Below are 27557 nucleotides of genomic sequence, written 5' to 3' on the forward strand. Positions count from 1 at the left end.
ATAAATTAGATGGGTTGACCAGTAGTGCTGCCCTTTCCAGATGAGTGGTTTGCTGTGATGGCGGTTTTAGGATTTACTGTTTGAGGGTGTGCTACCTCACGGACAACATGAAACACTATTCACAATAGTTCTAGTCTGGAAAAAACAAACAAATGATCCATGTCATAAGCAACTAAACACAGGACTGACCACACTGACAAACAAAAAAACATCATAGCAGAAACATGTTTGAAGTTCTTCACATTGGACAAGGTACATTATATGGCTCAAAATGTAGATACTTGTCCACACACCCATATATGGACCTTGCCACATATATTACAACATTAAACTGATGCCATAAAATTGAAACACAATTTTTTTTTTCAGATTTCCTTCGCTGGAGGCAATAAGGATAACCAAATAACCTGTTCCAGCATTAAAATGTCTCGGTGTACATAGGGAGCTACATGAAGATATGGTTTGCCTTCAATGAGCTTGAGCGCATGGCACAAAATGTGCACCTCAACCCCAACTTTGGGATGAAGTGAAAAAGCAACTACATAACATTTCTTCTTGCCTGACATCAGCTCACAATCAGTGCTTTAATGGCTAAATAAGCACACATCCCAGTACAATATTTTACACTCTTGTGGCTTTCCTAGAAGTGTCAAGAATGTTATAACACCCAAGAAGAAACATTCTCTATAATAATACCCATAGTCTTGGAATGAAATGTTCAGCAAACACATACTACTGTGAAGGTCAGGTGTCCACATGCCTTTGGCCATATAGTGTACATATGATAAAAATATCTGTAAAAATTACAAATTTTTGTGGATTTCTCATCAACGCTAAAGGCTTTAACATGAAGCAATTGGAAAGTGAATCCAATCTGGAGCAGCAACTAGTTTATTAGATGAAACATGTTTCCACAAAAATCAACAACATATCTTTGAATATATTATACAAGTTAGCATTTTGCAAAGCTGTGTTTGAATCCTATTTCTTCTTATACTCTGTACTCAGTACTGTTAAAGCAAGAACACCAATTATCATTTTATCCAATTAGGGATACTGATGAAGACACTGTTCTCAATTCAACCAAGCTTTTACTGTTTTTAAAAAACAGTATTTTTTTGTTATATCCAATAAGCATTACTGATATCTTACTGCATTTACTGAGCACTTACTTCTGATAAATAAAGTCTTTGACACACCCACTGTCAGAGATTATCCCTCGTGTCAAGCACGGCATGCCAGCTCATGTAAAGTAAACTGGCTTGCAGCGCTAGCGCATTTCCGGATACCCATCCTTGTATTTATTGCCAAATGTGTTTATGTTACGTCTCCACCCCTGTCTCATCATTCGTCCTTTTGTTCATGTGTATTCCCAATTACAGCTGTTCTCACTTCCCTGTTTATTAGTTTGTGTTTAAATACTCCTTTGTTTCCACTATATGTCCATAGAGTAATGCTTTCTACCTGTCTAACAATCACCAAGCTGCTTTCTTCCTCAAGTCATTTTTCTTGTCTCCCTGGTTTGCTGATTTCATTTCAGTTTCTTGCTCTTTGTTCTTGCCTTGCCCAGTTTAGGTTGTTTGTTGATTGCCCCACTCACATCTGAATTATGTTGTTGATTTTGGATTGTATGCCAATTGATTAAAATAAACTGTTCATACACTGGACTTGCTTCCACTTCCACTATCATTATTACTTGCATTACATGACACATTTATATGTTTGATATTCAGTCTTTCACTCAGTAAGTGTCTTCCTAGGATTTACATGCCACATAGGCTCTTACCTAGGATCTGCTGCAATGACAGTAGTGTACTGCTGAGACCGTCAATACTTACCCTCTCTAAGGAGAAGGTGCGTACTGCATATTCAGCCAGAGTTTCTGTTTTCAGCAGGCTGATCTTGATGTCTCCATACATCTCTGTGTCATCAGGCCAGTACTTATAGCACTTAACCTGCTCACACACAACACACACATCAAACCCATATTAGATATAAGTGTCACCACCAATTCAGAGCTTCAGGCATCATTCCTTGCCTGGCTTTAATAGGTTTTATCATATACTACAAAAGCCATTTGGCATAACAGAATACCAATTTCATAATAACACAAAGCTAGTCATTTATGCCAGCAGTGATTTGCAGCCTGAAAGAAGTGATGTGTGTGTGTGTGTGTGTGTGTGTGTGTGTGTGTGTGTGTGTGTGTGTGTGTGTGTGTGTGTGTGTGTGTGTGTGTGTGTGTGTGTGTGCTGCAGAAAATGGAGAAGCATTATGACTGAAATTCTGAGATGGCCTAACCTTGATTCAGAGTAAAGAGAACAAAACAATAACATCAAATGCACTGTATGAGATCAGACACACGCACAAAAATGATACGGTTCACATTACAGCTTGGCATTAAGGGTATTGTGTGTTATACAGAGCAACAAACAATGGTGCAACTTAAATTAATCAAACATACTAAGCAAATCATTCTTTTGAATTGGCTGGGAATATAAAAAAAAAATTTATGAGGTTAATATTATCTTAAAGAGACTTTAACATGTGATGGTTTTCATGTATTTGGTAATGAAAAGGGATTTGAATCGATACAGCTATGGATTAGGTTTCAATTAATTCTTAATAGCAATTAAACAGTTGTTTACATTTAAATAAAATCTTTACCCAAATTACCTCAGACTAATGCAAAATGATTACACTAAACATCTTAAGATAAGACAATACAATAAATGTTTTACTGCTGATATATAGGGAAATAGGACACTAGGCCAGTGTGGACCCCAGACATTTCCCATCCACTTCACCAGAGTATAAGCTCATCCAAGTTTTGAGCTACTTCCTTATTTCTTGTTAGACAAACAAGCGGTTTTAATCAGTAGCGAAAAACAAAAAAACAAAAACAAAAGGACTAACACATTACAAAGGATTGTAAAATCTGTTTTATTTATATATTAAACAGCCAGTTTTACCACATCCAATGGCCAACTGTGTTTATCTTGTCTTCAGCTTTAGCCTTGCACTTTTGGTTTGATGTAAGCTATTATTGTGATACCTGGTACTGATCTTATTTTTTTGACGGTCATATCTGGCAATAAACTTTATAGATGTATATGCCTGCTGTGTGTTGTTTCTTTTATGGATTATTATAGATGAAAATTATGCCAGAACATACCCTGCCGACCTCCACAAGCTTGGTAATCATAACGATGCTGAAGCAGTTCTCCTGCCACACCATCCTCCAGAAATCATACACTGTCTCCTGCTTGGGCCCTGTAGACCCACACACAAACATACATACACACACAAGAGTGATTCTGTGGCAATCAGTGCTCTAGACAGTGAGCTTCATTTTTAAAGTGTCATTGTGTGTTATGAAGCAATTCTGTAATCCAGCACTTCACAGGGAGTAATTCAATAGCAGCCCATTTTGCTGACAGAAGAACCATTTAGAACATCAGCAAAGGATGTGGCTGGCTAGGAGAGAAAGCAAATTTCCCCCCACCAAGTGAGTGTGTGCGCCTGGAAATTCAATAGGGGAAGACACACATGCCACATGCAGACAATGATTTATTTAGTGCAGTTTGAAATGTAAGGAGAGGAGGAGCAAGGGGAAACCTTGACTGACTTTGATCAAGGGGTTGTAAGAGACCTCATATGCTAGATTGGCTGGAGCACACTAGAGGGTCACACTTCTCTCTCTCTCTGTCCCTCTCTCTCTCTCTCTCTCTCTCTCTCTCACACACACACACACACACACACACACACACACACACACACACACACAGACACATATACACAGGAATGCATGCATCCCCACGGAGTCTAGGCCCTTGTCCAGGGGTTCACAGGTGTTGTGCAGCGTGAGATGGTGGAGGACTTGGTATGAAAACAGCAGGCAGTGATGCCTTGCTCTGCAGGCCTGTCTTCCCTCTCACTGCCCTACATAACATTAACAGCTATAATTACCACAGCTCAGCATCTAATAACTTCAGTCAGAATGTGCCTCATCCAACATGCTCACTCACTCACACAAACTAGCACAGAGCTTGAGAAAGACTTACTCTCACCCATGGGGTTTAGATAGGCGTTACATACCCTACTAATTCACAAGAACACACGCATACAGACATGGACGCACTGACAGCTCATTCCGGGGCGTGCAGATACTCACCCTGCGTAGCGATGAAGTGGTTGGATCGATGGTAGCCCTGAAACAGAAGCAAGTGGACATGCTGAGAAGGCCATCTGTACCTCAACCAAAGCTAGACGAGCACACTTCTTATACGCTATTACTTTCCCTCCTCCCACCCCCCAGCTTCCTTGCTCTGCTTTTCTTCCTTGTTTAGGTGTTAATCAATCAATGACCCAATCATACCCTAGGAACTGTCCTCTCTAATGTACAACATAATGTTTCACCAGCTCTTGTGAAGTGTAAAGTCAATTTTCGCTTAAGTGCTACCTAAAATAAACCTTAAAATACTGTAGATCAATCAACAATTCTCTCAAATAAGCACCACAGTTAATATCTTAAAACCACAAATCAAATATATTTGCACACATAGGTTCAGCAGGTACATACTATTTTTAGCAGTCATGGAGACTGTGGTCATTTTTACTCTTGCCTATTTTTATATTTTTAACCAAAGGTTTTGCTATGGTTAGTGAAATGTGAAAGCTGTTTTTGAGCCCTGGAGTAGTTGGATCTTTGTCCCCTTAAAACTGGTGGTCTGGGGCTCACTTCCACTGAACCATGGTGTATAAATGCTATCTGCACAACGAATGTCGTGACTGGTTCAACATTGCTTTCTTTTCAAATTTCTTGATAAAAAAATAGATCTATTTTATGGTCAGCAGAGGAAATTGAAAGACTTACTAATGTATAAAACCAGACACTCAAGGCTTGGAGCACTGTAATTACCTCACTTTATGTCATCTGAATGTTTGCACTTAGAGTACCATGGAAAATAAATGTCTCATGTAAGCCTGCATGACTTTTTATATATGAAAACAGCTTGTGCAGTATTCCTGCATCATTACGTAGGGAACAGTTCATCACTTGTTTGCTAGTAGAAAGAGGAAAAAATAGGTGAACCTAGCTTCTACTATTTTGCACACATGCATTCACAAATGTGACTACACAATCAATCCATGGTTTGGAAATAAAATCCTTTAAGTGAATGAAAACCTAAGATTATGAACCTAACCCCCAAACAAGTCCAAAGTAGGTCCTGGAAATGGAGTAAACTGACCAAGTGTGAAAACATCCTGAGAGGCACTGAAAATGTGCTTTGTACTGCAAAGCAAGCAGTTTGTCACAAGCAGTCTTTTGTTACAGTGCTATTTGGAAATGTTGTAGAAAATTCGATATGTTTTCATTAAGCAGACAATAATCCATATAATGGAGACATAGTAGTTGTTGGGTTTACAGAACACATCAAGGTGTAACCATTATCTATGTACATAGATAATGGTTACACCTTTATCTATGTACATATTCAAACAGATTTAGAACAGTAGATATAAGAAATAAATAAAATTTATTTCAGGGAGTCTTTAAATTCTGGCTGTTGACATAATGTTCTGTAAGAGCAGGTTTGTGGACCGGATACAGTTTTATATTACATTTGACGGAACAGTACGATTTTATTTCTTTTTACAGACCACAAAATGGTGTGGGAATAGCTCTTATGTTGGTACAGAAAAAACTAATACATATATATATATATATATATATATATATATATATATATATATATATATATATATATATATATATATATATATATATATATATATATATACAGTACAGACCAAAAGTTTGGACACACCTGCTCATTCAAAGAGTTTTCTTTATTTTCATGACTATGAAAATTGTAGAGTCACACTGAAGGCATCAAAACTATGAATTAACACATGTGGAATTATATACAAAAAAGTTAACTAAAAATATGTCATATTGTAGGTTCTTTAAAGTAGGCATCAAGAGAAAGCCAAGCGTGTGCAAAGAAGTAATCTAAGCAAAAGGTGGCTACTTTGAAGAACCTACAATATGACATATTTTCAGTTGTTTCACAGTTTTTTGTTATGTATATAATTCCACATGTGTTAATTCATAGTTTTGATGCCTTCAGTGTGACTACAATTTTCATAGTCATGAAAATAAAGAAAACTCTTTGAATGAGAAGGTGTGTCCAAACTTTTGGTCTGTACTATATATATATATATATATATATATATATATATATATATATATATATATATATATATATATATATATATATATATATATATATATATATATATATATATATATATATATACACACACACACTGTATATGCATATTCATATTCATGTTCTAGTTTGCAAAAGTAAGAAGAAATTCAGGGGTTTTTTAATCACTTACCAAAATGGAATGTAAATTATCAGAAGAAAAATCCAAATCAAATCAATATTTGGCGTGACCACCCTATGTCTGTAAAAGAGCAATTCTTCTAGGTACACTTTTTCACACAAAGATTTTTACTCAATTTTGCAAGAGAATTGGCAGGTTGGTTGTTACAAACATCTTGAAGAACTAACTCCAGATCCCCTTGCTAAAGGCTACCTGAAATCTCTTATGTCTCTTCATGTAATCCCAGGCAGACTCAACAGTGATGTTGAGATCAGGGCTTTGTGGGGGCCAGACCATCACTTTAAGGACTCCTCGTTCTTCTCTACAACAAAAATACTTCTTATTGACATTGGCTGTATGTTGGGGGTAATTTTACTGTATTATCATACATTTTGGGGCCAATCAATAAGTAAGTATACATTTTGGGGAAAATAAATTTGCATCAAGCGGGAAAAAAATGAATGAATGAATAAATTTGCATCTACGGTCGTCAACAATGGCATTTTGTGCTTTTTTAAATAGCTTGAATAACACATCTTAAATACCCAGTCTGCTTTGAAATCTTTGCCTGGGAGATATCCTGCTGATGCAGTATCTGAGGACACCTTGGGTCTTGTTGCTGTGCTCAGTCTTGACATAATGTATGACCTGTCATATGAAACAACCTCACCTTAGTAGCAGAGTTTGGCTGTTCCTCAACCAGTTCCTACACAGCTGTTTCTGTCTCAGTTAATGAATGTGTTTCAACCTAAATATGAGATTAATAAACATTAACACCTTCTTGGGATAATTGGTTAATCATACACATTCCTGACCCTACAAAATCCCTGACTTTCAAAGTGTGCAAGTGTAAGAAATGAAAGCCAAATTGTAGTCACACCAAATATTGATTTGATTTAGATTTTTTTTCTGTTCGCTCACTTTGCATTTTGTAAATTGATAAAACAATAAAATTAACCAATTACAATAAAAAAATTTTAAAAGCACACTTACTTAACAGCATTTCTCCACACATTCCTAAAACATTTTCACAGTACTACATATATTTATATAGGTTATATTTTTAGATTATATAATAAAAAATCTCCATAATTATGAATGGTTATATTTATTTACTTTAATATTTTTGTTAATATAATCTTATATCAATCTATATATAAAATAAAAACTAACCAAGCAATAGCTATTATTGAAGTGAAATACTTTTATTATGGAATATAAAAAAATAAATAAAATATAGACAAATTAGTGAATAGTGGTTTAATTGGAACAATCTAGATTTTAATAAAATCAGAAAAGGCCAACATTTTGCATTAATGGCACCCTGTAATTATGTTTGGCTGTTAATGCTAGTCTTGAAGCTTAATATGTTTAATTAAAAATGTAAAAAAATTTCCACACGGCTTCCCTTACAGGAACACGAGCTGTGTCAAAACGCTTTTGGAACGCTTCCGCTTTGTCTATGCTCTGAATAGGAATGTGTGTAATCAGTCCAATGGAAAGGCGCAACATCACAGGCATGGTGACGTAGGCCAGAAAAGATCAACAGCAATTTGTCCATAGAACAAAGTGCTCTGGAACCTTAGAGTGCCTCCCTGCTAACAAGGAGACCCTCAGCAGGTCGATTGTGAAAGTTATTTCCATTGCCCTTTATTCCTCTGGTTCCCCGAACCTTCAGGTTTAGCGCTCACTCTACTTGAAGTGTGGCAGCCTTTGAGGCCTTGTTCTCTGGAGCTTCACTCCATGACATTGGCAACGGTGCGGGCTGGTCTGCCCCGATAACCTTCATCAAGTTTTGGTTTGACCTTAGTGCCACTCCTGGTTCCTCGGTCCTTCGACCTAGCTGTGCACACAAGGCAGGAATTGATCAGACTGGCGGTATTGGACACTCGTTCCCAAAACTTTTTGATGCAGCTCGAGTTCCTGAAAGGGAGCATCTCTAAACCACACTGCCTGCATCCCTGCAGCGCTTCCTTCATTTTCGAGGCTAGCGCCGGCATTGTTGCATGTGCTTTTTATAGCTTCCTGGTCATGACGTCACCCTGCGCTACCATTGATTGCACATGTAATTCAGAGTGTGGACAATGTAAAAGCGATTCCAAAGCATTTTGACGAAGCATCTCGTTCCCTCGGGGAACCAGGGTTACATACGTAACCTACAGACGTTTCCTAATTTATAGTTCCTAATATATTTTCTACATTGTGTTGTTGCTTTGTGACAATAAAAGTGATGAACCTGTAACAAAACAAAAAAAAATTTTTATAGGTAAGGCTATTTGCAGAAAAGTTCATTTATTTAGCTATTTAACATGCCATAAAGAGAGCATGTAAAAAAGAAACATTCTAATATGACCTGCTCTGCTTGTTAAAATGCCTTCACATCATAAATGAAATTAAATACAAAAAAGGTTAAGTGCAGAACAGAATTCCAGGAGCTCACACGCTTTTACAGTAGAGCATAATGGTGGAACGACGGAGAGCATAGATGTACACACAATTATTCATTGGTGTCAACTGGTAATGGAGGCCTTTTATGTTTTTAACACAAATGAGGTAAAGTGACAGTGAGTGGGAAGAATGGATAGGGAGGAAAAGGAGGAAGAGAGAAGAAAGAGCAGCAAGGTACTTACTTCCCTGTTTATCCGAATCTACAGGGTCCAAACTCGTAGAGGTGGGGAGAAGGGGTAGAAAAAAAAGAGAAGACAGAGACTAGTTAATGAGAAGCTGAAAGAGCTGAGGGAAAAGGAGGACTGATAGATTACACAAAGGAAACTGAAAACAGAAAGAGGCACAAATGGGAAGAGACAACAAAAACGGAACAAAGAGAGAGAGAGAAAGTGTTAAAGTACATACGACATTAGAAATGGATGTATATATTTGTATGAGTGTGTGAATGGGAATAGAGTTGTGTGTGTTCAATGTGTGAATTATTAAAATAAATTTAATATAATTTTAACATGCTGCCTCTCACTCAAAGTGCATTAAGAATTATAGTGAAAGCAAATAATTTCAAACAAGTAAGTTAAGGCTTGTAGAATAGCCATTTGCCCTGCTACAAAATGACATCTTGGTGATTTTGGTAATTTCACTCTAAGAAGACCTTAAACAGGCTATGTGTAGAGTTCATAAAAGCCAGACCTGTGTGCCCTGTGCTTTAATGGCCACCATAATCATGACACGAGTCTAAATAAGGGGCCTGAACTCACCTTAACACACAACAACAACATCATCAGCACATCCTGTGAGCAACAGTACTTAATCTGCACCCTTATCGATTCTCAGCTCTGGATAATGACTAAGCATATGGCTTCTCATAAATTGGGGTGAATTTTAGTTTTATATTCTATTTGCTTATTACAAAAAAAAATGGATGAATGGATAAAAATATATGCATTACATTTTCAGTCCAATAATACTCACTCCCTGCTGTTTCTTTTTTTACTGTTTATGCCTATTTCTATTTCAACATACTTTAGTCTCATTAGCTGAATGAATCCAATCCTTCATTAAGTAATGCATTTAGAAGGTTCAGAGCTCATCTAGGATTAAATTATTGACCACAATACATCAAGAGGAAAATATTACAGATGGTTTCATAGAGTATATGCACATGTAAGCATTTCTTTTTACTCAAGGCTACTTAAAATAGATGTCGTTGAGGTGCGTTTTAATATTTTTGTTGCATCGCCTTCATCTATATTAATCATATATCTATAATATATTTATACTTAGCATTTATTAAAGTCTTCTCCAGCACATCACAATCACTTTCAATAGGGTTAAGGTCTCAAAGGACTATCAAGTGGCTAATTCATGTGTGAAAAAGGTTCCTTATGTGCCTTTCACAATTTGAGCCTGATGAATCTTGGCATTGTCATTGTAGCATATTCCTGATCTGCCAGGGAAAAATTTTATTGATGCAATAGTCTGGTCATTTATTCTATTTAGGTACTCAGCTGAATGTTTTTTTACTGCCAGATTAGACCTGCCCAAGTCGAGCAGCCCCAGATCATAAAATTGAAGTGTGTTCAGTAGGCATTATGCATGATGGGTGCATAACTTCATACACTTCTCTTCATGCCCTGAAGAACCCATTGCTTTAGAACAGGACTCATCTGACTGCACAATTTTTTTCCATATTTCCACAGTCCAATTTTTATTCCCTCTCACAAACTGGGGTCATTTCTTTTGTCAATTAGCCTCACTAACAACTTTTTGCCTTTCTTGTGGCCACACAGCTGTTTTTACCCAGTCCTGTAGGTTCTTGTCTTAGGCTCCTACTATTAAACATAGCTGTAAGTACCAGGGTCATTTTTAATGAGACTCCACTAAGCATTTTAAAGATCTCTGACTGCGAACATTTAAGTTTTTTCCAACTATATTTCTTTTACCAAATTTACATTTCACCATTATTCATTTTCACTATTTTAGTTGTCTTCATGGCTTGATGCAGGCATATCATTTGTCCAATTTCAAACACAGTGAAATCTTTTCAACAATCAAGGGTTAAATATTCCAATATGGCAGTATAAACAATGAGAACCTACACACTGCATTAGTCAGAGTTAAAAGAATTGCTATCAGCTATTAATTTTCTAGGCCAGGCAATGAATATTTAGTGAAGGTGAGCATTAAGACGCTGTGCAAATGAAATTGAGGAATTAAGGATATATATTAAAAAATACAAAATAAAATATATAAATATATATATAAAGTAAAAAAGCTAAGATTTTGAATGGTATACTTAAGTACCAATTTCAGGCCTCAACAAACCGAACAACCACAATGATTATTGTTCTATAACAGCAGGCCCTGAGCTGTTTTATTTTATTCCACTTCTATCGCAGCAGTTATTACAATTACCAATTATTAAACTTTTACAGTATAATGTCTTAATAAATAAAACAACATGCTTTTAAACTGTCTGTAGTTATATTCTGTGATGTATCACTTATGTTATTCAACTATAAATAATTATTAACTCGCAGCCTCTTATTTTTTTCTTTAATTTGAATTTGTGATGATTTCACAGTGAAACTGGAATGTATACAGTTCTTTCCTGAAAACTCTCCAAGCCTTTAACATTTTTACTCAGTTAGAAAGTGCTGACACATGCCATTAATATTAAATAATCCCCCCTCCGGACAATTTCACTATATAAATTTTATTTGTTAAATTAAAAGCATTATGTAGATTACATGGAGGATTTACCATGCAAGTCACTGTGAATAAATTGTTATTATATTATATTATATTATATTATATTATATGATATGATATTATATTATATTATATTATATTATATTATATTATATTATATTATATTATATTATATTATATTATATTATATTATATTATTTAAATCTTACAGGATTTTGGGACAAAATGTTATACAAAATTATTTACATTTTGATTCTGACCTGCCAAAAAATCTATTCGGCTGTAGTACTGTTCTAGAACTATTAACAGAGGGAGCATAAGAGACATACGTTGTATAGTACAACAACCACTATATATCCTTGATAGGACTTGATAGAAAACTATCTCTTGCAAAGACATACAAACATTTAAGCAAACATGAAAGTCATTGTATAGACTACAAAACATATTTGAGAATGATCTTTCCCTAAGGAGATTTCCCCAAAAGACGATCAATGTTGCAGACTATGAATTAAGCTAAGCAGCAAACCACCTTAAACTCAAGCTCAAATCTTTCTCTGGAGGGACACGCCAATTGTGAGTTTAGAGCTCTGTCTGAAAATGACGTCTCCAATAGCTTAGGTCAGAGCAGGGAGAGATAATGGGAAGGCCTATCCAGAAATTGAACAGACTCAAGGGGAGGAAGATAAGAACAAAAACACAGAATCTGTTTCTGTAGAAAAGCAAAACTGAGGACTCACATCAATGTAATTGGCATTGATGTAGTCGGAGTTTGGATCCCCAAGGAGCGAGTGCAGCTTCACACGATGACGGTCATCTAAAATGGGTGCACACACACACACACACACACACACACACACACACACACACACACACACACACACACACACACACACACACACACACACACACACACACCAATTTAATATTTATTACATTTCTTATTAATACATCTTTTGCAAGCAACATGAGATTGTAAATGAAAACATTTAAAAACATAAATCAAGTGGTGGTTACAAGTCTTTCTGTATAAATACTAATATGACAAATGACAAGAAAACAAGGCTCACAGTCCATTATAGTATCGTGTCTTCCCTTCGTTTTATCCTTCTTCTTTGTGACATCCCAGCCTTCAAAGAAGCTCTAGGGGGGAAAATAAAGAGGGATATTTGTCAGTGTCTCATATATAAATGTGTGACTAAGCTGGAGATGGAGGTTTGACTATTTCAAGTATTTACTTATTTAAAGTTGGTCACAGTTTTACAAAAAATTCTTCAAACTGCTGAAAATAGTTGCAAGCATTATTGTCTCTGTGGAATACTATTTTATATTTTCAAGGGACTGAGCTAGAGCTTCAGGAAAAAAGATATATATAAAAAAAAAAAAACCCTCAAAAGCTTCCAAAAGTAAAATTTCGTTCTTTGACATTGGAGACCAAGAGAGAAAAAAGAAACACAATCTATATTGTCATAAAAATCACATTTTCTTCTTCATACCCGTCAGTACCTCCTGTGTTGCCATGGCAATGCTCTAAAATAAACGCTCATTAGCCATAGTACCCCAGCGAACAAACCAGCATGCTCTATCCCTCATAGTGGTCTTCGAAAATACCAAAGGCAAAGTTGAGAATTTGTAGCCTGAGAAATCACTGTGCTGTCATTCAACGAGAGCCAGAGTAGACTTTGAAAAAAAATTTTCTCTCTCTCTCTCTCTCTCTCTCTCTCTCTCTCTCTCTCTCTCTCTCCCTCTCTCTCTCTCTCTCTCTCTCCCCATAAAGCCCAACCAATTTCTAAAACACCCTGACAAGTAACAAAGACTAGGATTACACACTGCTACCTTGTCTTTACAGCTAGTGCTGCACTCATGACTTGACTCCATGGTGCTGCCAAACACAAACATGCCACATGCCAAGAGAGTACTGTTTACTAGCACTGAATAAATGAAACACAGGTAGGAAAGCCCACTGTATAGCAAACAATAAGCTTTATGATAGATTATAGTTATGACAGAACTGTGGTGAAGCTGTTCTGATTCTTTAAGTTAATTGATAAATTAATTGAGGATTTATCATCTGCATCGTTCAGATACAATAAACTTGAAGATAGCTGCCACAAATAATGAGAAAGGATTTGACTTCCAAACTATGCTCTGTTGTAAATATAATCTTCAGTGACAAATTTTTCTGTTTAATTAAAAGGCCACCAATTTGCCAAAGATTATAAAAAATAAAAAATAAATCATAAAATGTATTTCTAAACATTTTGTATAAACCAAATGTGAAGATTACTGTATAATTTAATACTAGCCAATGCTACAACTGCATGCTTAAAAAAATCTAACTGATTTGTTACAGTATAAATGGAACAGTTTGTATTTAATAATTATGGTAAAAAAAATGCATTTTGTCCAGTGTGCAATACCTATCAATGTCATCAGTATATATATATATATATATATATATATATATATATATATATATATATATATATATATATATATATATATATATATATATATATATATATATATATATATATATATATATATATATATATATATATATATATATAATGATATATATATATATATATATATATATATATATATATATATATATATATATATCATTAATATATATATATATATATATATATATATATATATATATATATATATATATATATATATATATATATATATATATATATATATATATTAATGAACAGTTCACACATCCAAACATCCAACCTTGACCCAAATTAAAAAACACTGGGTCTCTGTATAAGCAGGTTCATTTGGCACAGTCTATCAATCAAAATCTCTCTATCTTTTTGTCTCCATCCTCTTGCCTGTCCATCTAACCCTCCTTCCCTCCCTCTTTTATCTTCAAAGTCCCCTATCAATGTCAATCCTTACCTTATCCTTTAATCACGTTCTAGATCAATACTCACAGTTTCTTTTTCCACTGGGAAATATGCTTTATGAGCTGGTGTTAGGTCAGGCTCAAACTTTTGCCCTCTGTCTCATCTGTTCACATTATGAGGTCCACAAAATACTCAAATAAAGGCATACACATATCTAGACAGAATGAATGAGGCATATCGATCTAATACCAAGTCAGAGTCCCCTAAGGAGGGATTTTAATGAGCCTACAAGCACAACTTCATAGGGAATGGATGGTATGGGTACACACAGTGCACAAAGAGATGTTTAATCTTGTTGCTTTGTTTGTAGTGATGCTGACATTTCATACAAACACATAACTAAGAATAAGCATGCTTGATGATTGACCAAAGCACATGCAAAGCCCAATGGACCACTGAAATTCTATTTAAATTGCTCTGTACTTTTCATGATGATGTTTGCATTTGTTAGAGACAAATATGGGATAAAACAGGTATAACATAGAAACCCATCATATCATGTTCGAAAGTTTATTTTTTAAGTAACTTTTTTTTACAAAACATGATTTGCCCATAATTTTAAATTATGTGGTTACCATATTTTCAGAATATAAAATGATTTCAATACAATATATTTGTGTCAAAGGCATTATTGCTGTCTAAGCAAAAATATATCATATAAACAAAGTATGGCATATTTTAGATGTTATTTTGCTGAATAATCCCCCTGGAATAAATCTTTTGGAACACTAATAACTACTGAGACCAAATTAACTGAGAATAAGATCTGCTGAGGAGCTGGTGTGGCCCTTCATAACCATAATTACTACCTTAATTACTGGCAAGAAGCAGGAAGTTTTCAGCAGAGGACTTTTTCTTGTGTGCACTAATGACATTTTGAACAGTCAATACTCAAAATATTTAGAGCCACATATAAAAAAAACATGTTGGACTTCTTTAAATTAGATTAATGTACTGTATAGTTCACTCGAAGTGTTTCACTTGAATTTGATTTTGGGAAAATGTGGTATATTCCAGCTCCCCAGACTGATCATAAGATTGTACTACTATATTTGCAAATTTATTGTTTTCGAACCTGTTTTGTGTTCGAACCCGGACGATCCTGAAAATGACTGTATTACACATTGTAAGATTAAACCTAAAAACGGTCATACAAGAACTTATTATGAGAACACTGGGTGTAAGATAAGAATATACCCTAAATGGTTCATTTATTATGGCAGGGCACCATGCAAACTCATTCACACACTCATTCAATCTGGAGGTAAATTAAAACAGTCGATCCAACAACTGTCCGACATTAATCTGTCTTGGGAAATTTGGGAAAACCCGAAGAACTTTAAATAAATCCACACAGACACAAGAGGAACATGCAAAAGTCCACACAGATAGTAACACGGGCATTGGATTGAGCTGGGGTCCCAGTGAAAGGGTAGACAGCTGTGCCGCCGCTACCCACTGCACCATTGTAGCACAATTTATGTATTCTGTGTTCATTCTTTGAGGTCTACCCAATATTGCGCAGCACCATGTGAGCTGTAATTATGATACCTAACACCTGTTGATGAATAAAAGTTAATGAGTTGCAATCTGATTCAGAGACAGAGGTAAAAAAAAAAAGAGCTCTGAGTGAATGTGATAGTGAAACAAATAGATTTCAAGAACATAACTCTGCTTTTATCTCAGCAACCAAAACTCTAAAAAAGCGTTGCATATATGTGAAAATTAATGCACCAAATGTGGAGCAAAAGTATTTCAGTGCAGTAAAAATAAGTACATTAAAAAACATACTGTAGCAGAGGTACAGGTGATATCTGTATGACAAAGATATGTAGTTGAAAAGTGTATATAAACTACTGGTTCTAAAGCATGTCTCAGTCCAGCTTGGGTGCAGCTTTAATCAATCACATGCATTCATGCAAATTATTTATTTAAAGACAGCTCATCAGAACAGAGACTAGCTATGGGGCGAGAGATATTGTATAAATATAAATAAGCATTCAAGTGTGTGTTTTTTCCTCACTGCTTCAAATTTAAAATAGATATACCTAATTTTTCAACAAAACATCTTTGCTTTATAACACCTTTAATATATATATATATATATATATATATATATATATATATATATATATATATATATATATATATATATATATATATATATATATATTCATAGTCAGAAGTTAATTATGAATAGTTACATATTTAAAATGAGATGCAATCTCTATTTCCTCTGCTTAGCAGTTTATCCCCAGAGCAAAAACTTTTTAAGCAATTATATTTTTTATTTATTAAAAGTGTCCAATAAAATAAACATCAGGTTTACTCATTTTTAGTCTTATAAGCAGACATACACCCTGAAAACCAGCAAGAATACAGTATCAATTAACTAATGAATTATTTGATCAAAACCGTATATAGTGTATTAATCATTGTTTTAAATTAGTCATATGTCAGTTGACAGGACTTTATTAAATGTGTGGAACCAGTGATGGTGTAAATAATGTGATATTGTGTGTTCATGCTGAGGAGCAGGGTGCTTGTATTACAGTGCGGTCCAGTCTGACAAAACACCTTTGCTCTGAACAGATGAGTGACACCAAACTCCCAAGAGGCTACAGCTTTTGCAACTAGACATCTGCTGCCATGAACACTGCCATCCACTCCAACACTGACAGTTTATTAATATCCGTCTCTACGGTGAGCTGCTGAAACCTACTAAGCACAAGTGCAGTTCAAGCTCAATTAATTAAGAGGAGAAATCTGTGAGGAAGGCTATACGATATTTATAAATACTTTGGAAGGGCAGCTGTCTCTCCTATCCTTGCTATTAGTGGTTCTTTATATCAGATTTAGTTTGATCCTGACTTGAAATCATGTGTCACTAAAACATCTAAGGTTGGCTTGTGCAATATAGATTTTCCTCTGCTAGCAGTTGAACATTAAAATTGTATGGTGAATATATTCACCTAGGCATGATAGCAAAGAACAGCCTGACAAAATAAGCATTTCCACCATTTCAGTTTTAAGAAGAGCTGGTCATGTTACTATTATCTGTGCAGTCAGAAACTGCTTCATGGCAGCAGTACCAGTCAAAACTTTGGACACATGTTCTCCTTCAGTTTTCTTTATTTTTTATTATATTCAAAATGGTACATTAATACAATTTATATATGAATACATTAATGAAGACATCTAAACTATAAAAGAGCATGTATGGAATTAAGTAATAACAAAACACAAATTATAGTCCAACTAAGCACAAACCAGACGGGATGGCTTGTCGCTGCAAAATGCCGTGAAAGCCATGCTGTTAATTGTGCCCTCAATTTTAAATAAATCACCAAGTTTCAACAGCAAATCACCCAAACATCACACCTCCTCCGTCATGCTTCACAGTGGGAACGACACATTCAGGAACCGTCTGTTCTGTTCACCCACTGTACATCTAACAAAGACACGGCTGTTGAACCAGATTTTGGACTCATCAGGAAAAAAAAAGAAATGTTTTCCACTGATACAATATCCATTCCATGTGTTTATTGGCCTAAGCAAGTCTCTTTTGCTAGTTGTTCTTCCAAAGTAATGGTTTATTTGCAACAATTCGAGCCCTACAGGCCCTACCTGTAAATTCCTAGAAGCATTTTTGAAAATCTGAGGTTTCTGAAGCAGGTAATTTTTTATAAATGTATCCTCTTGGTCTTCTTGGTCTTCCTTTCCTGGAATGGTCCTCATGGTCCGCATGAAATGTATTTTTTGGATTGTATGACGTTTATTTCTTAAAGTAAAGATGGACGGTCTTTACTTTAAGAAATAAACGTCATACAATCCAAAAAGTATATAAAGTAAAGACTGTCCATTACATTTCATGCGGACTATAAGGAGCATTCCAGGAAAGGAAGACCAAGAAGACCAAGTAAAGTAAAGTAAAGATGGACGGTTCCCTTACGAGGGAAATATCAAGGTCCGTGACGTCGGAGTGACGTTGGGGCCGCCTTCCCGTGGGCTCACCACCTGCAGGAGGGACCGTAAGGGACGGTGCTGTGAGGATTGGGCAGCAGTCGAAGGCGGGGGCCTGCTTAGACTGCTGCCCCCGCGACCCGAATTACGGATAAGCGGGAGAAAATGAATGAATGAATGAATAAAGATGGACGGTCTTTTCTCTTTACTTAACTGAGTGTTTCTCAGTTCTTGACAAAGCAAACCTGTGTATTGAAATAAACCTCATGAATCTGATTAAAGAATGCCATGGGTTTGCCAAGATGTCATCAAAACTAAATGTAGCAACTTTGGATCTTAAATCTAAAACATATTCTTATATATTTAGCATGTTTTGTTCACTTCATATTTCCATACATGTTCTTTCACAGTTTGGATGTCTTCAGTATTGATGTACAGTGTTTATAATAAAAAAAAAGAAAAACCACATAATTGTGCTGACAGGTACAGGGAAAACAATTATCATCATCATTAACCTACTGATTCGACACTTTTTTGTATGCCTAACCTTTCAAGACTTTGTTTTTACCTTTTCAGCCTTTTCAGTGTTTTTGTTATGCCTTATATACATAGTCAAGTGATGCTAACCATATACTTGTCTACTATTGGCTTTTTGACATTTACCTTGATAGATTTTATTTCATATTAATTATTCTAATCACTATCTATTTACCTTGACAACAGAGACATCCTGTGAGCTGGGAGCATGTGAAATTGAATAAAGGGGGCATGTTTTGAATAAGGTCTCAGTTAATGCTGAAGCATTTGGTATATTTTTGAGTTAGAACTAATATTAGTATTTTGCAATAATATTGTGGAAGTCTAAGGGAAGATGAAAATGATATAACCTAATATCAGGTCATTCTGATAATTGATTGGCTTTCTGAACATCTGTTTCACTAACCTCATATTCCTGTTTAAATCCATAGCCCTCTGCCGTCTTCATCTGGTTGATGTGTTGCAGCAAGTCGGCTACACGTACTGCAGGGTGAAGCTGCCCGGTGTGGTATGGAGAACCTTTACTGCTGCAATGCCTCCGAGGTGATCCACCAAGCAGGCTGCTTGACTCATTCATGGAGCTCCGTGGATCACCTGACAAGAGACATTTATAAATATGCACAGACACACACATAACTGTCTACTCTTAACTTAGTATTGTAAATAATTGTAAATAATGATTAACACTTGCTGTCCAGGCACACAACAAAAATCTAAACCCCTGTCATGTGTTTTGTTTTAGCGACCATGTAATTATTAATTAATTAACATGAGTAAAATCAACTCTTTAAAGTCTTTAAATTAGGTGTAGAAATAAATTAGCAAGCAAGTATCGTCAAACCCAGATATGCAGCAGTAGAAACACTTGCCATTAAAGCTTCATTTTGATCAAGAGAACTTTTTCTTTGAACATGAATTAATCATCCCTTCAATCAGACTACTGGGCCCAATGAATTATTTTAATTTTTGCCCCATTTTATATCTAGTATAGTTTCCCCGACATTGAAATGATAGAAAAAGACAGCCTTGAGTCACCAGACATGTATTCTAATTTTGCATGAAATATGTTTCAGTAGTATTCAATCTGAGCACCTTTCCTCTCCTTTCCCGTTATGGTGTGTGCGCTTAGTGTTCCAAAGAGAGAATTCACATTTTAAGGCCTGGGCTCCTGCAGGGGTAATGTAGGATAAATGAGTCATTAATACAAATCTGCTATCTATCTGGGTTGAGCCGGATAGAAATTGTAAACCGTAGGCTGAGCTGTATTCACTCAAGTGTGGGTCAGTGAACTCAGGAACTCAGCACTAAATGGCCTGTACATGCTACCTGAGTGAAATTGGGCATTATGTTTTTCCACACTGTGATTCCGGGGTCGTAAAACGCATGATAAATGAACGAGAGCATGCAGTAGCTCACAGTGGGAATGTAGAAGCCATATATAGATGTGCCTCTGATACCGCTGCGTGAATAAATCTCTGAATGTAGGAAGTGCAGTTTGTAAGGGGGAATGCGCTCCATACTTCTTGTGCTCATGTACATTGTATTTTTCACATGTATGTTTGTGTTTGTGTGTGTGTGTGTGTGTGTGTGTGTGTGTGTGTGTGTGTGTGTGTGTGTGTGTGTGTGTGTGTGTGTGTGTGTGTGTGTGTGTGCGTGTGTGCGTGTGTGTGTGCGTGTGTTTGCATCTCACTCCGGGTGCTGCAGGTGTGGGCATCCATAAAGGACAGAGCCATCCTTTCATCCTCCTGCAGTGTGCTCTGGTCTGCAAAGCTGCGCTCCATTGAGCCCATCATATGACTCTTCTCCTGCCTGTATGTAATGGGAGTCTTATTCATGTTCACCGGCTTCCTACTGATAACAGAAATAGAGAGAAAGAAGAAGAACGGCAAAAAAGAGAAGAGAGAGATTGTTATGCCACTGAATTACTTTCCGAACAGAGCTTGCTAACACAATGGGAAATGATGGTGTGCAATGGAGGAAAAGCCACTTACGGATAGTAAGAGTAAGAGTAGTAGTCCCTTCTGGAGAGGAAAAGAAAGCCGAGAGACAGAGAAAAAGAGAGCGAGTGTGAGAGAGAGAGAGAGAGAGAGAGAGAGAGAGAGAGAGAGAGAGAGAGAGAAGAGAGAGAGAGAGAGAGGGAGAGGGGGAGAGAGAGAGAGAGAGAGAGAGAGAGAGAGAGAGAGAGAGAGAGAGAGAGAGAGAGAGGGAAAGAAAGAAAGAAAGAAAGAAAGAGAATAAGGCAGAGGCGACATGAGATGCAAGCACTGCCAGTGCTCTGATTAGTGTGAAGAATGGCATGCTGTCAAAAGCTTGCTTTGGCCACATAAGCAATGTGACACATGCTAAACCTTAGCAATGACAGAACAAAAAAATGGTAGCCAAAGCAGATATGACCTAATCACCTATGCTATCTTGTTAGTTTTTAATGAACCACACAAAGGCAGGTACAGATTTATTATTAAAAGTCACAGTGGTGTCCAGGTCTATAATCCTTTAAAATATACTACTGCCAATGCAAGACACCAGGTCCTGTTGGAATGGAATTTTATAGACAACTATAGACTCTATAACTATATCGAAATCTCTCCACAAAAAACTTTAGCCACTCGTATTTATTTCAGTTGGCAAACAATCCTACAATGTTAAAATGTTCATTGGATAGTTTTGTAGCAGTAATCCTGGGGATTCATAGACCTGGTAAGAAGCTTATGCTATTTATATCACATTGTCTAAAAGTGATTAAAGACTCATGTTAGAATTAGTAGGAATAGCAAGGGCTAGTCTGAATGCAGTTGATCATGTGCTTTTACTCACATGAGCACCTTAAAGTGGAGACCTTTAGAGAACAATACTAATTATCTCCAAAAGCACCCCTTTTCCCGCCCAATTATCAGCTCGTTTCTGGGTCAGTCTAATGTCAGAGCGGGCCTAATTTAGTGAGTAATTGAATTGCACCTCTTCTTAATTAAACATTTTACACCCAGGTAATCTCAGAAGATGAAAGCCCTGAGCGGCAGCTCTGCTGCCTTTTGAGAGACTAGAGACAGAGAACTAATTCTGTTTTTAGTTACAGTTTTAGTATTACTATGTGAGGCATAAAAGCATTTCCTATAAAAATGACCCTCCCAGTTTGAAATTAGATGACTGAGAGAGATGTACTGTATGTGTACCTAAAAACACAAGAGAGAAATAGAACTTATTGATAATTAGTTGCACACACACACACACACACACACACACACACACCTGCACTCATTATGTATGGACATTTATGGTATAGCACAACATGCAATGTGCCAGATCTCATTGTTTAGGCGCTGCATGTAATACTCACCCTTTCTTAATGATGATGATGATGGCTCCTAGTAACAGAATCAGGACCACCAGCCCCCCTGCACAGATTCCCAGAATCAGCCCCATTTCCTCGGAGTGCTGTGTCACCTCCAGAGCTCGACGGAGATCCTTACAGGCTGCTGCAGAATGCAAAATATTACAGACTTAAAAACACTTGGAAACAGATTTGCATATGAAATGCTGGAATGAAATTCTCAGACATGCAAAAAGAGTAGTAAAAAGAACCAAAAATAAAAATGTGGCTGAAAAAAAAAATCTGATTTTAATCTCTCAATTTAGGAGTTATCCATCTGTAGCTCGAAACAGCAGGGGCACAACTTCTCCAGCATGAACACACTCGCTACACCCAAATGACTATTTTCACCCATCTGTACTGACAGTGATGCGGCAGAGGTCACTTCACACTGCATATCTCCATTGGAAGCAATTTCCCTAACTCTCAGTCACACAAGGATGCTGTGTGATAGAAGCAAAAGAGCAAAGCACAGGCAGGGTAATGCTTCCAGTGAAGAGCATCTATTCAATTCCTTTTCCACCCCACATTCATGCAGAAGGTTAAGGGAGGTCAAATTGTTAATATATGACTTTTTGAGCCCTTCACAATGATATTTTGGTTTTCCAAATAAGGCAGGGGTGGATCAATGGCAGGGGTTAAAGTGGGAATTTCTCTTTTTACATGTTTTAAAAAAGAGAAAACTATACCATTTAATTTACATACAATTGATACATACAAAACAGGTTTACTATTCACTATATTTAGTTTACTATATTATGATATAAAATTATATAAAATAATAATAAAAACAATTATTAATAATCAAAATATCTTCAAGGCATAAGACATTTGACATTTTGATTAAACGCTTAAATGTACCGCCACTGCAGCTGATTTTGGTAAAACTTTTTCCAAATTGGACAAGAAAGACATCTCTAGAAACCCTATTACATCATTATTATCATTATCACCATTATACTATGCTATGACTTACATTCCCATCAATTACAGTAGCAAATCTCAGCTTAGCTCCACGTCACAATCAAACACAAAGGGAAGTTTAGTTTTCCTGCACACTTTGCTGAATCCCTGAATAACCTTAATTACAGTCGAATATCACCTGTCATTTACTACCATGCAGAACTCAAGCTTTTCCATCACACGGTGTGTGAGGTCATTTCAAATAGCAGGCAGTTTTTCACTAGTTTTTCATTTAGATTTAAATTTATGATGATTTCCGAATGCAATAGATAGACACTTGATTTCCATCCACATTCCACAGTGATCTGCAGAACTTATTTTACCCAGACTCTAGACTTGTCTGAAAGACAATATAATTGTTATAAAAAAAAGTTATCATTCAATCTTACAGATAGTACATCTTCCAATATTGCAACAATACATCAAAAGACAATATTTATACTGCAATCTGATAACAGTTTCTTTTATTCCCAATTGCAAGCAGACACATTTATATCCTATACATCAAACTAAAGTGGTAAATAAACTAAGACTGTCTACTCATAAAAAAAAAAAGGTATAAAGCCCCATTTTATTTTATACATCCATACACACACAAAAAGCGAGAGAGGGAGAAGAGAGAGAGAGAGAGAGAGAGAGAGAGAGAGAGAGAGAGAGAGAGAGAGAGAGAGAGAGAGAGAATGGCAGGTAATATTATACTAAAATATAAAGGCAATAAAATTCCATGAATAAGATGCAGCTGATTAGTCAGTCATTCTCTCAAATACTCTGCACTTTTAAAGAATTTCTTTTTAAAGAGCCTGACAGTTACTATTTTTATGAAACCCCAGTAGCTGGAAGGATTATTTGCTCAGGGAAAGTCGGTTTGGGCCTGAGGAAAGAGGTCTCTTTCAAGGCCATAGCAAGAAAAAATGTGTGTGCATGGAGGGATTTGGGACAGTGGCTAGAGGAAAAAAGAATGATTTCCCTCTATGTAAAGCCCTAAACCCTTATTTTTTAGAACAATCTTCTGTCTCCTGTGACGGCTACATATTGGCATTTATCAATACTCCTCCCCGTTCACAATCATCACCAAGAAAGATATTAACACTAATAAATGCAGTGTGTGAGGAAAAAAACAATAGGAAAACATCTATTGAAGTTTTGCAGCAGATCTAATCAGATTTTCATTTTTTCCTGCCACATTTTCTTCTTGAATATCAATTAAGTCCAACACTAGCATGAAATTTGTTTCAAGATTAATGCGAGCACATGCTGAGTGCCCCAAAAATGGAAATTGGTACTTAGAGAAGAAATGAGAGTCTATTGTTGTGTGAAGACTGCCAAGGGACTGTTAATTAAACTGTCACCTGCATGTTGAAATGGGTGCCCTGGCTGCTTGGTTGTGCAAGCCTGTGCAATTTTACAACGCTCTGAGAACATTATGGGGGTGACATACTCTCATGCACACACACACACACACACACACACACACACACACACACACACACACACACACACAGTTCTTCCTTAGATTTATATGACAGAACGAACAAAATGGCCCATTGGGTATAACTTTTAACTTGAATTTATTTTCAATAGAGTAAATGAGGACATTGACTCTTAAATTGCAGCCATTCACTGTAGGGCATCTAAAACATCAAATGTCAATTTGATGCAACATGAATAAATACAAAAAAATACTATTTGATTCGTTGCTGTATAGTAACAGTTTATTTCTGCATGTATATGGATACGCATCATTTAACTCCAGTCATAAAACTCATGACTGGAAATGACTGAACATTGCTGTGAAGTCAGACAGCTGCTGGCTGGGCTATTTTAGGTTATTCATCAAAACATATGTCAAAATTATGAAATGCATTGAAATGCAAAGACAATCTATTTCTCCACACAATAATGGCAATGTTATTAGAGAGGAAGTTACATTTATGAATCCATTAGGCATAGTGTATAACATTGAGACAATTCAGTTTGTTTATTTTGTGTATAGCTAACTCAGAAAAGAGATCTGCATATAATTTAAATAAAGGAAGCAGTATGTCTAATATGAAATACTCAGTCACAGCAAAAGACGGTTCAAATTTGCTGAAAGCCAAAATTATTTTAGCCCTTGTTCTATGTATTATCTTGTTGTATGTATTCTTAATACACAAGTGCAAAAGAGCTGCAGCCTGTTTGTCTATAAATGATCACTTGGTATTATTATATGTAAGATGCAGAGGTTGTGCAAAAATAATGTGTACAGTTGCTGCTAGAATGCTGGCCACATTTACAAACAGCACAACAGCTGATCAATACTCATATCAATGCTGTGTGTATGATGGATCACTAACCCTTAAGACCTTGGGCTTGTCTGGTACAAGATATATCCACTATGTAAAATTTTTTAGCCAAGGCACAAACCCTTTGTGCAAAATATGTAATATTACTCTCTTCCCCACTATGTTACTTTCATTTAGCTTACTAATCCTTAACGTGCAGTTTGAGCTATACAGGGTCCATGATTTGTTGCAATTTTGTTGCAGTGGTAGAAATCACAACTCACCCTTACCAAAGCTGTTTTTCAATTGAGTTCCTTTTTTATGCATCGCTATAAGTAATACATACATTTAATCCAAACCTTAAATAATGAAAAACAAGTAAGTCTATAAATACTGTCAACTTAATACTGTCTGACAAATAAAGAGCCAAAATATACAGAAGTGTGGAAATACCTAGTCTTTTATTGTTGTTGAGATGTCCATGCTCATTTTTTTTTTTTATATGTAAACAAAATAGTTTATTTTATGCTATTGACGTTTATATTGACCAAATAAATATATAAATGTACAGATGTTTCATAAAAAAAATTACGTTTTACCAGTCTTGGGATCCTCTGGATGTTAGTTTCTCTAACCATTCAACTGAAATGCCTCTTGTAAAACTTGCTAAATAATTCTTTCTGAACATGTGATCCAGTCCATCCCAGAGCAGTTTAATTGGAGGTTTAGGTCTGGTGACTGGCAAGGCCATTCCATAATAGATAACAGCAGACAGTTTGCTCTCTAAATAACACTTACAGAGCTTGGAGGTATTCTTCAAATCATTGCATTGTTGTATCAAGAAGCTGATTCCAATTAGACACAATCCAGAAGGAATTGCACAACATTGAAGTATGAAATAGTAGCCATGTTGGTTCAGCATTCCTTTTAACCAGAAACAATTCTCCAACCTTCCATGCTCCAAAACAACCCCAAACCAATAAGCTTTTACCTCCATGTTCCATTGTAGATGTGAAAATGTCTGGTAACATAATCTCTTCTGTTCTCAATTTCACACAAATGTCAAATGGGGACTCATCGGTCTATATACAAACGTACACACCCCAGTTTCAAAAAAGTTGGGGGTGGACGCTGTGTAAAATGTAAATAAAAGCAGAATGCAATGATTTGCGAATCTTATAAAACATAACATAGAAAACATATCAAATGTTTAAACTGAGGAAATGTGCTGTTTTTAGGAAACAAAATAGAGTCATTTTGAGAAAATTTGGTCCATATACATATGGAAATTGAGTTGCTGGAGTTTGGGAAGGAAATGTGGTCCCATTTGTGGTCTGATGCTGGATTCTACCCCAACAGTCCTGGGTCATCTTTGACATAGTTTTCATTTCATGCCAAATGTTTTTTTATTATGCAAGCTGTAAACTGCATGCAGGTCAGTTCAGCACTTGAACTCTTCTACTACAAAGTCATGCCGCTGTAATAGATGCAGTATAAGGTTTAGCATTTTCTTGCTGAAATATGCAAGGCCTTCCCTGAAAAAGAGCGGATGAACGCATATGTATAAACCTGTATACACCTTTAAACATTAATGTATTTCTGGATGTTAGAGCTTCCCATTACATAGGCAATAACGCACCCCCATACCAACAGAGATGCAGGCTTTTGAACTGAGTGCTGATAACAAGCCAGATGGTCCCTCCTCTTTGGTCTGGAAAATATTTATCCAAGATTTCCAAAATAAATGTTCAATTTCGATTCATATGACCACAAAACAGTTTTCCACTTTGCCTCAGTCAAGATTAAATGAGCTTTGATCCAAAGAAAACAGTGATGTTTCTGGATAAGGTTCACATATGGCTTCATCTTTGCATGGTAGTGATTTAACCTGCATTTTTACATTACTTGGCAAACTGTGTTTCTAAAACCATGCAATGATTCTCTTTAAAGAGCTATGCCTGTTTTTTATGCAGGACCACCTGAGGG

General features: G+C 36.0%; 1 protein-coding gene across 12 annotated transcripts in view; it reads right to left on the reverse strand.

The window, feature by feature from the left end:
- Nucleotides 1-27557, reverse strand: part of ptprub (protein tyrosine phosphatase receptor type Ub) — a 214082-nt gene that overhangs the window by 21629 nt on the left and 164896 nt on the right. For 2 of the 12 annotated variants that reach the window (XM_083544055.1, XM_083544051.1), the window contains exons 14-23: nt 22312-22450; nt 20969-20998; nt 20668-20828; nt 19384-19571; nt 12624-12696; nt 12294-12370; nt 9024-9041; nt 4172-4208; nt 3173-3270; nt 1839-1955 (exon numbers count right to left, since the gene is read on the reverse strand). In XM_083544055.1, the coding sequence (XP_083400181.1) occupies nt 1839-1955; nt 3173-3270; nt 4172-4208; nt 9024-9041; nt 12294-12370; nt 12624-12696; nt 19384-19571; nt 20668-20828; nt 20969-20998; nt 22312-22450 (938 nt within the window). The remainder of the gene's footprint in view (nt 1-1838; nt 1956-3172; nt 3271-4171; nt 4209-9023; nt 9042-12293; nt 12371-12623; nt 12697-19383; nt 19572-20667; nt 20829-20968; nt 20999-22311; nt 22451-27557) is intronic. The other 10 variants (XM_083544062.1, XM_083544061.1, XM_083544058.1 and 7 more) reach the window with 7 other exon arrangements.

This window comes from Silurus aristotelis (assembly GCF_946808225.1).
Source record: "Silurus aristotelis genome assembly, chromosome: 1".
NCBI classification, from domain to species: Eukaryota; Metazoa; Chordata; class Actinopteri; order Siluriformes; family Siluridae; genus Silurus; species Silurus aristotelis.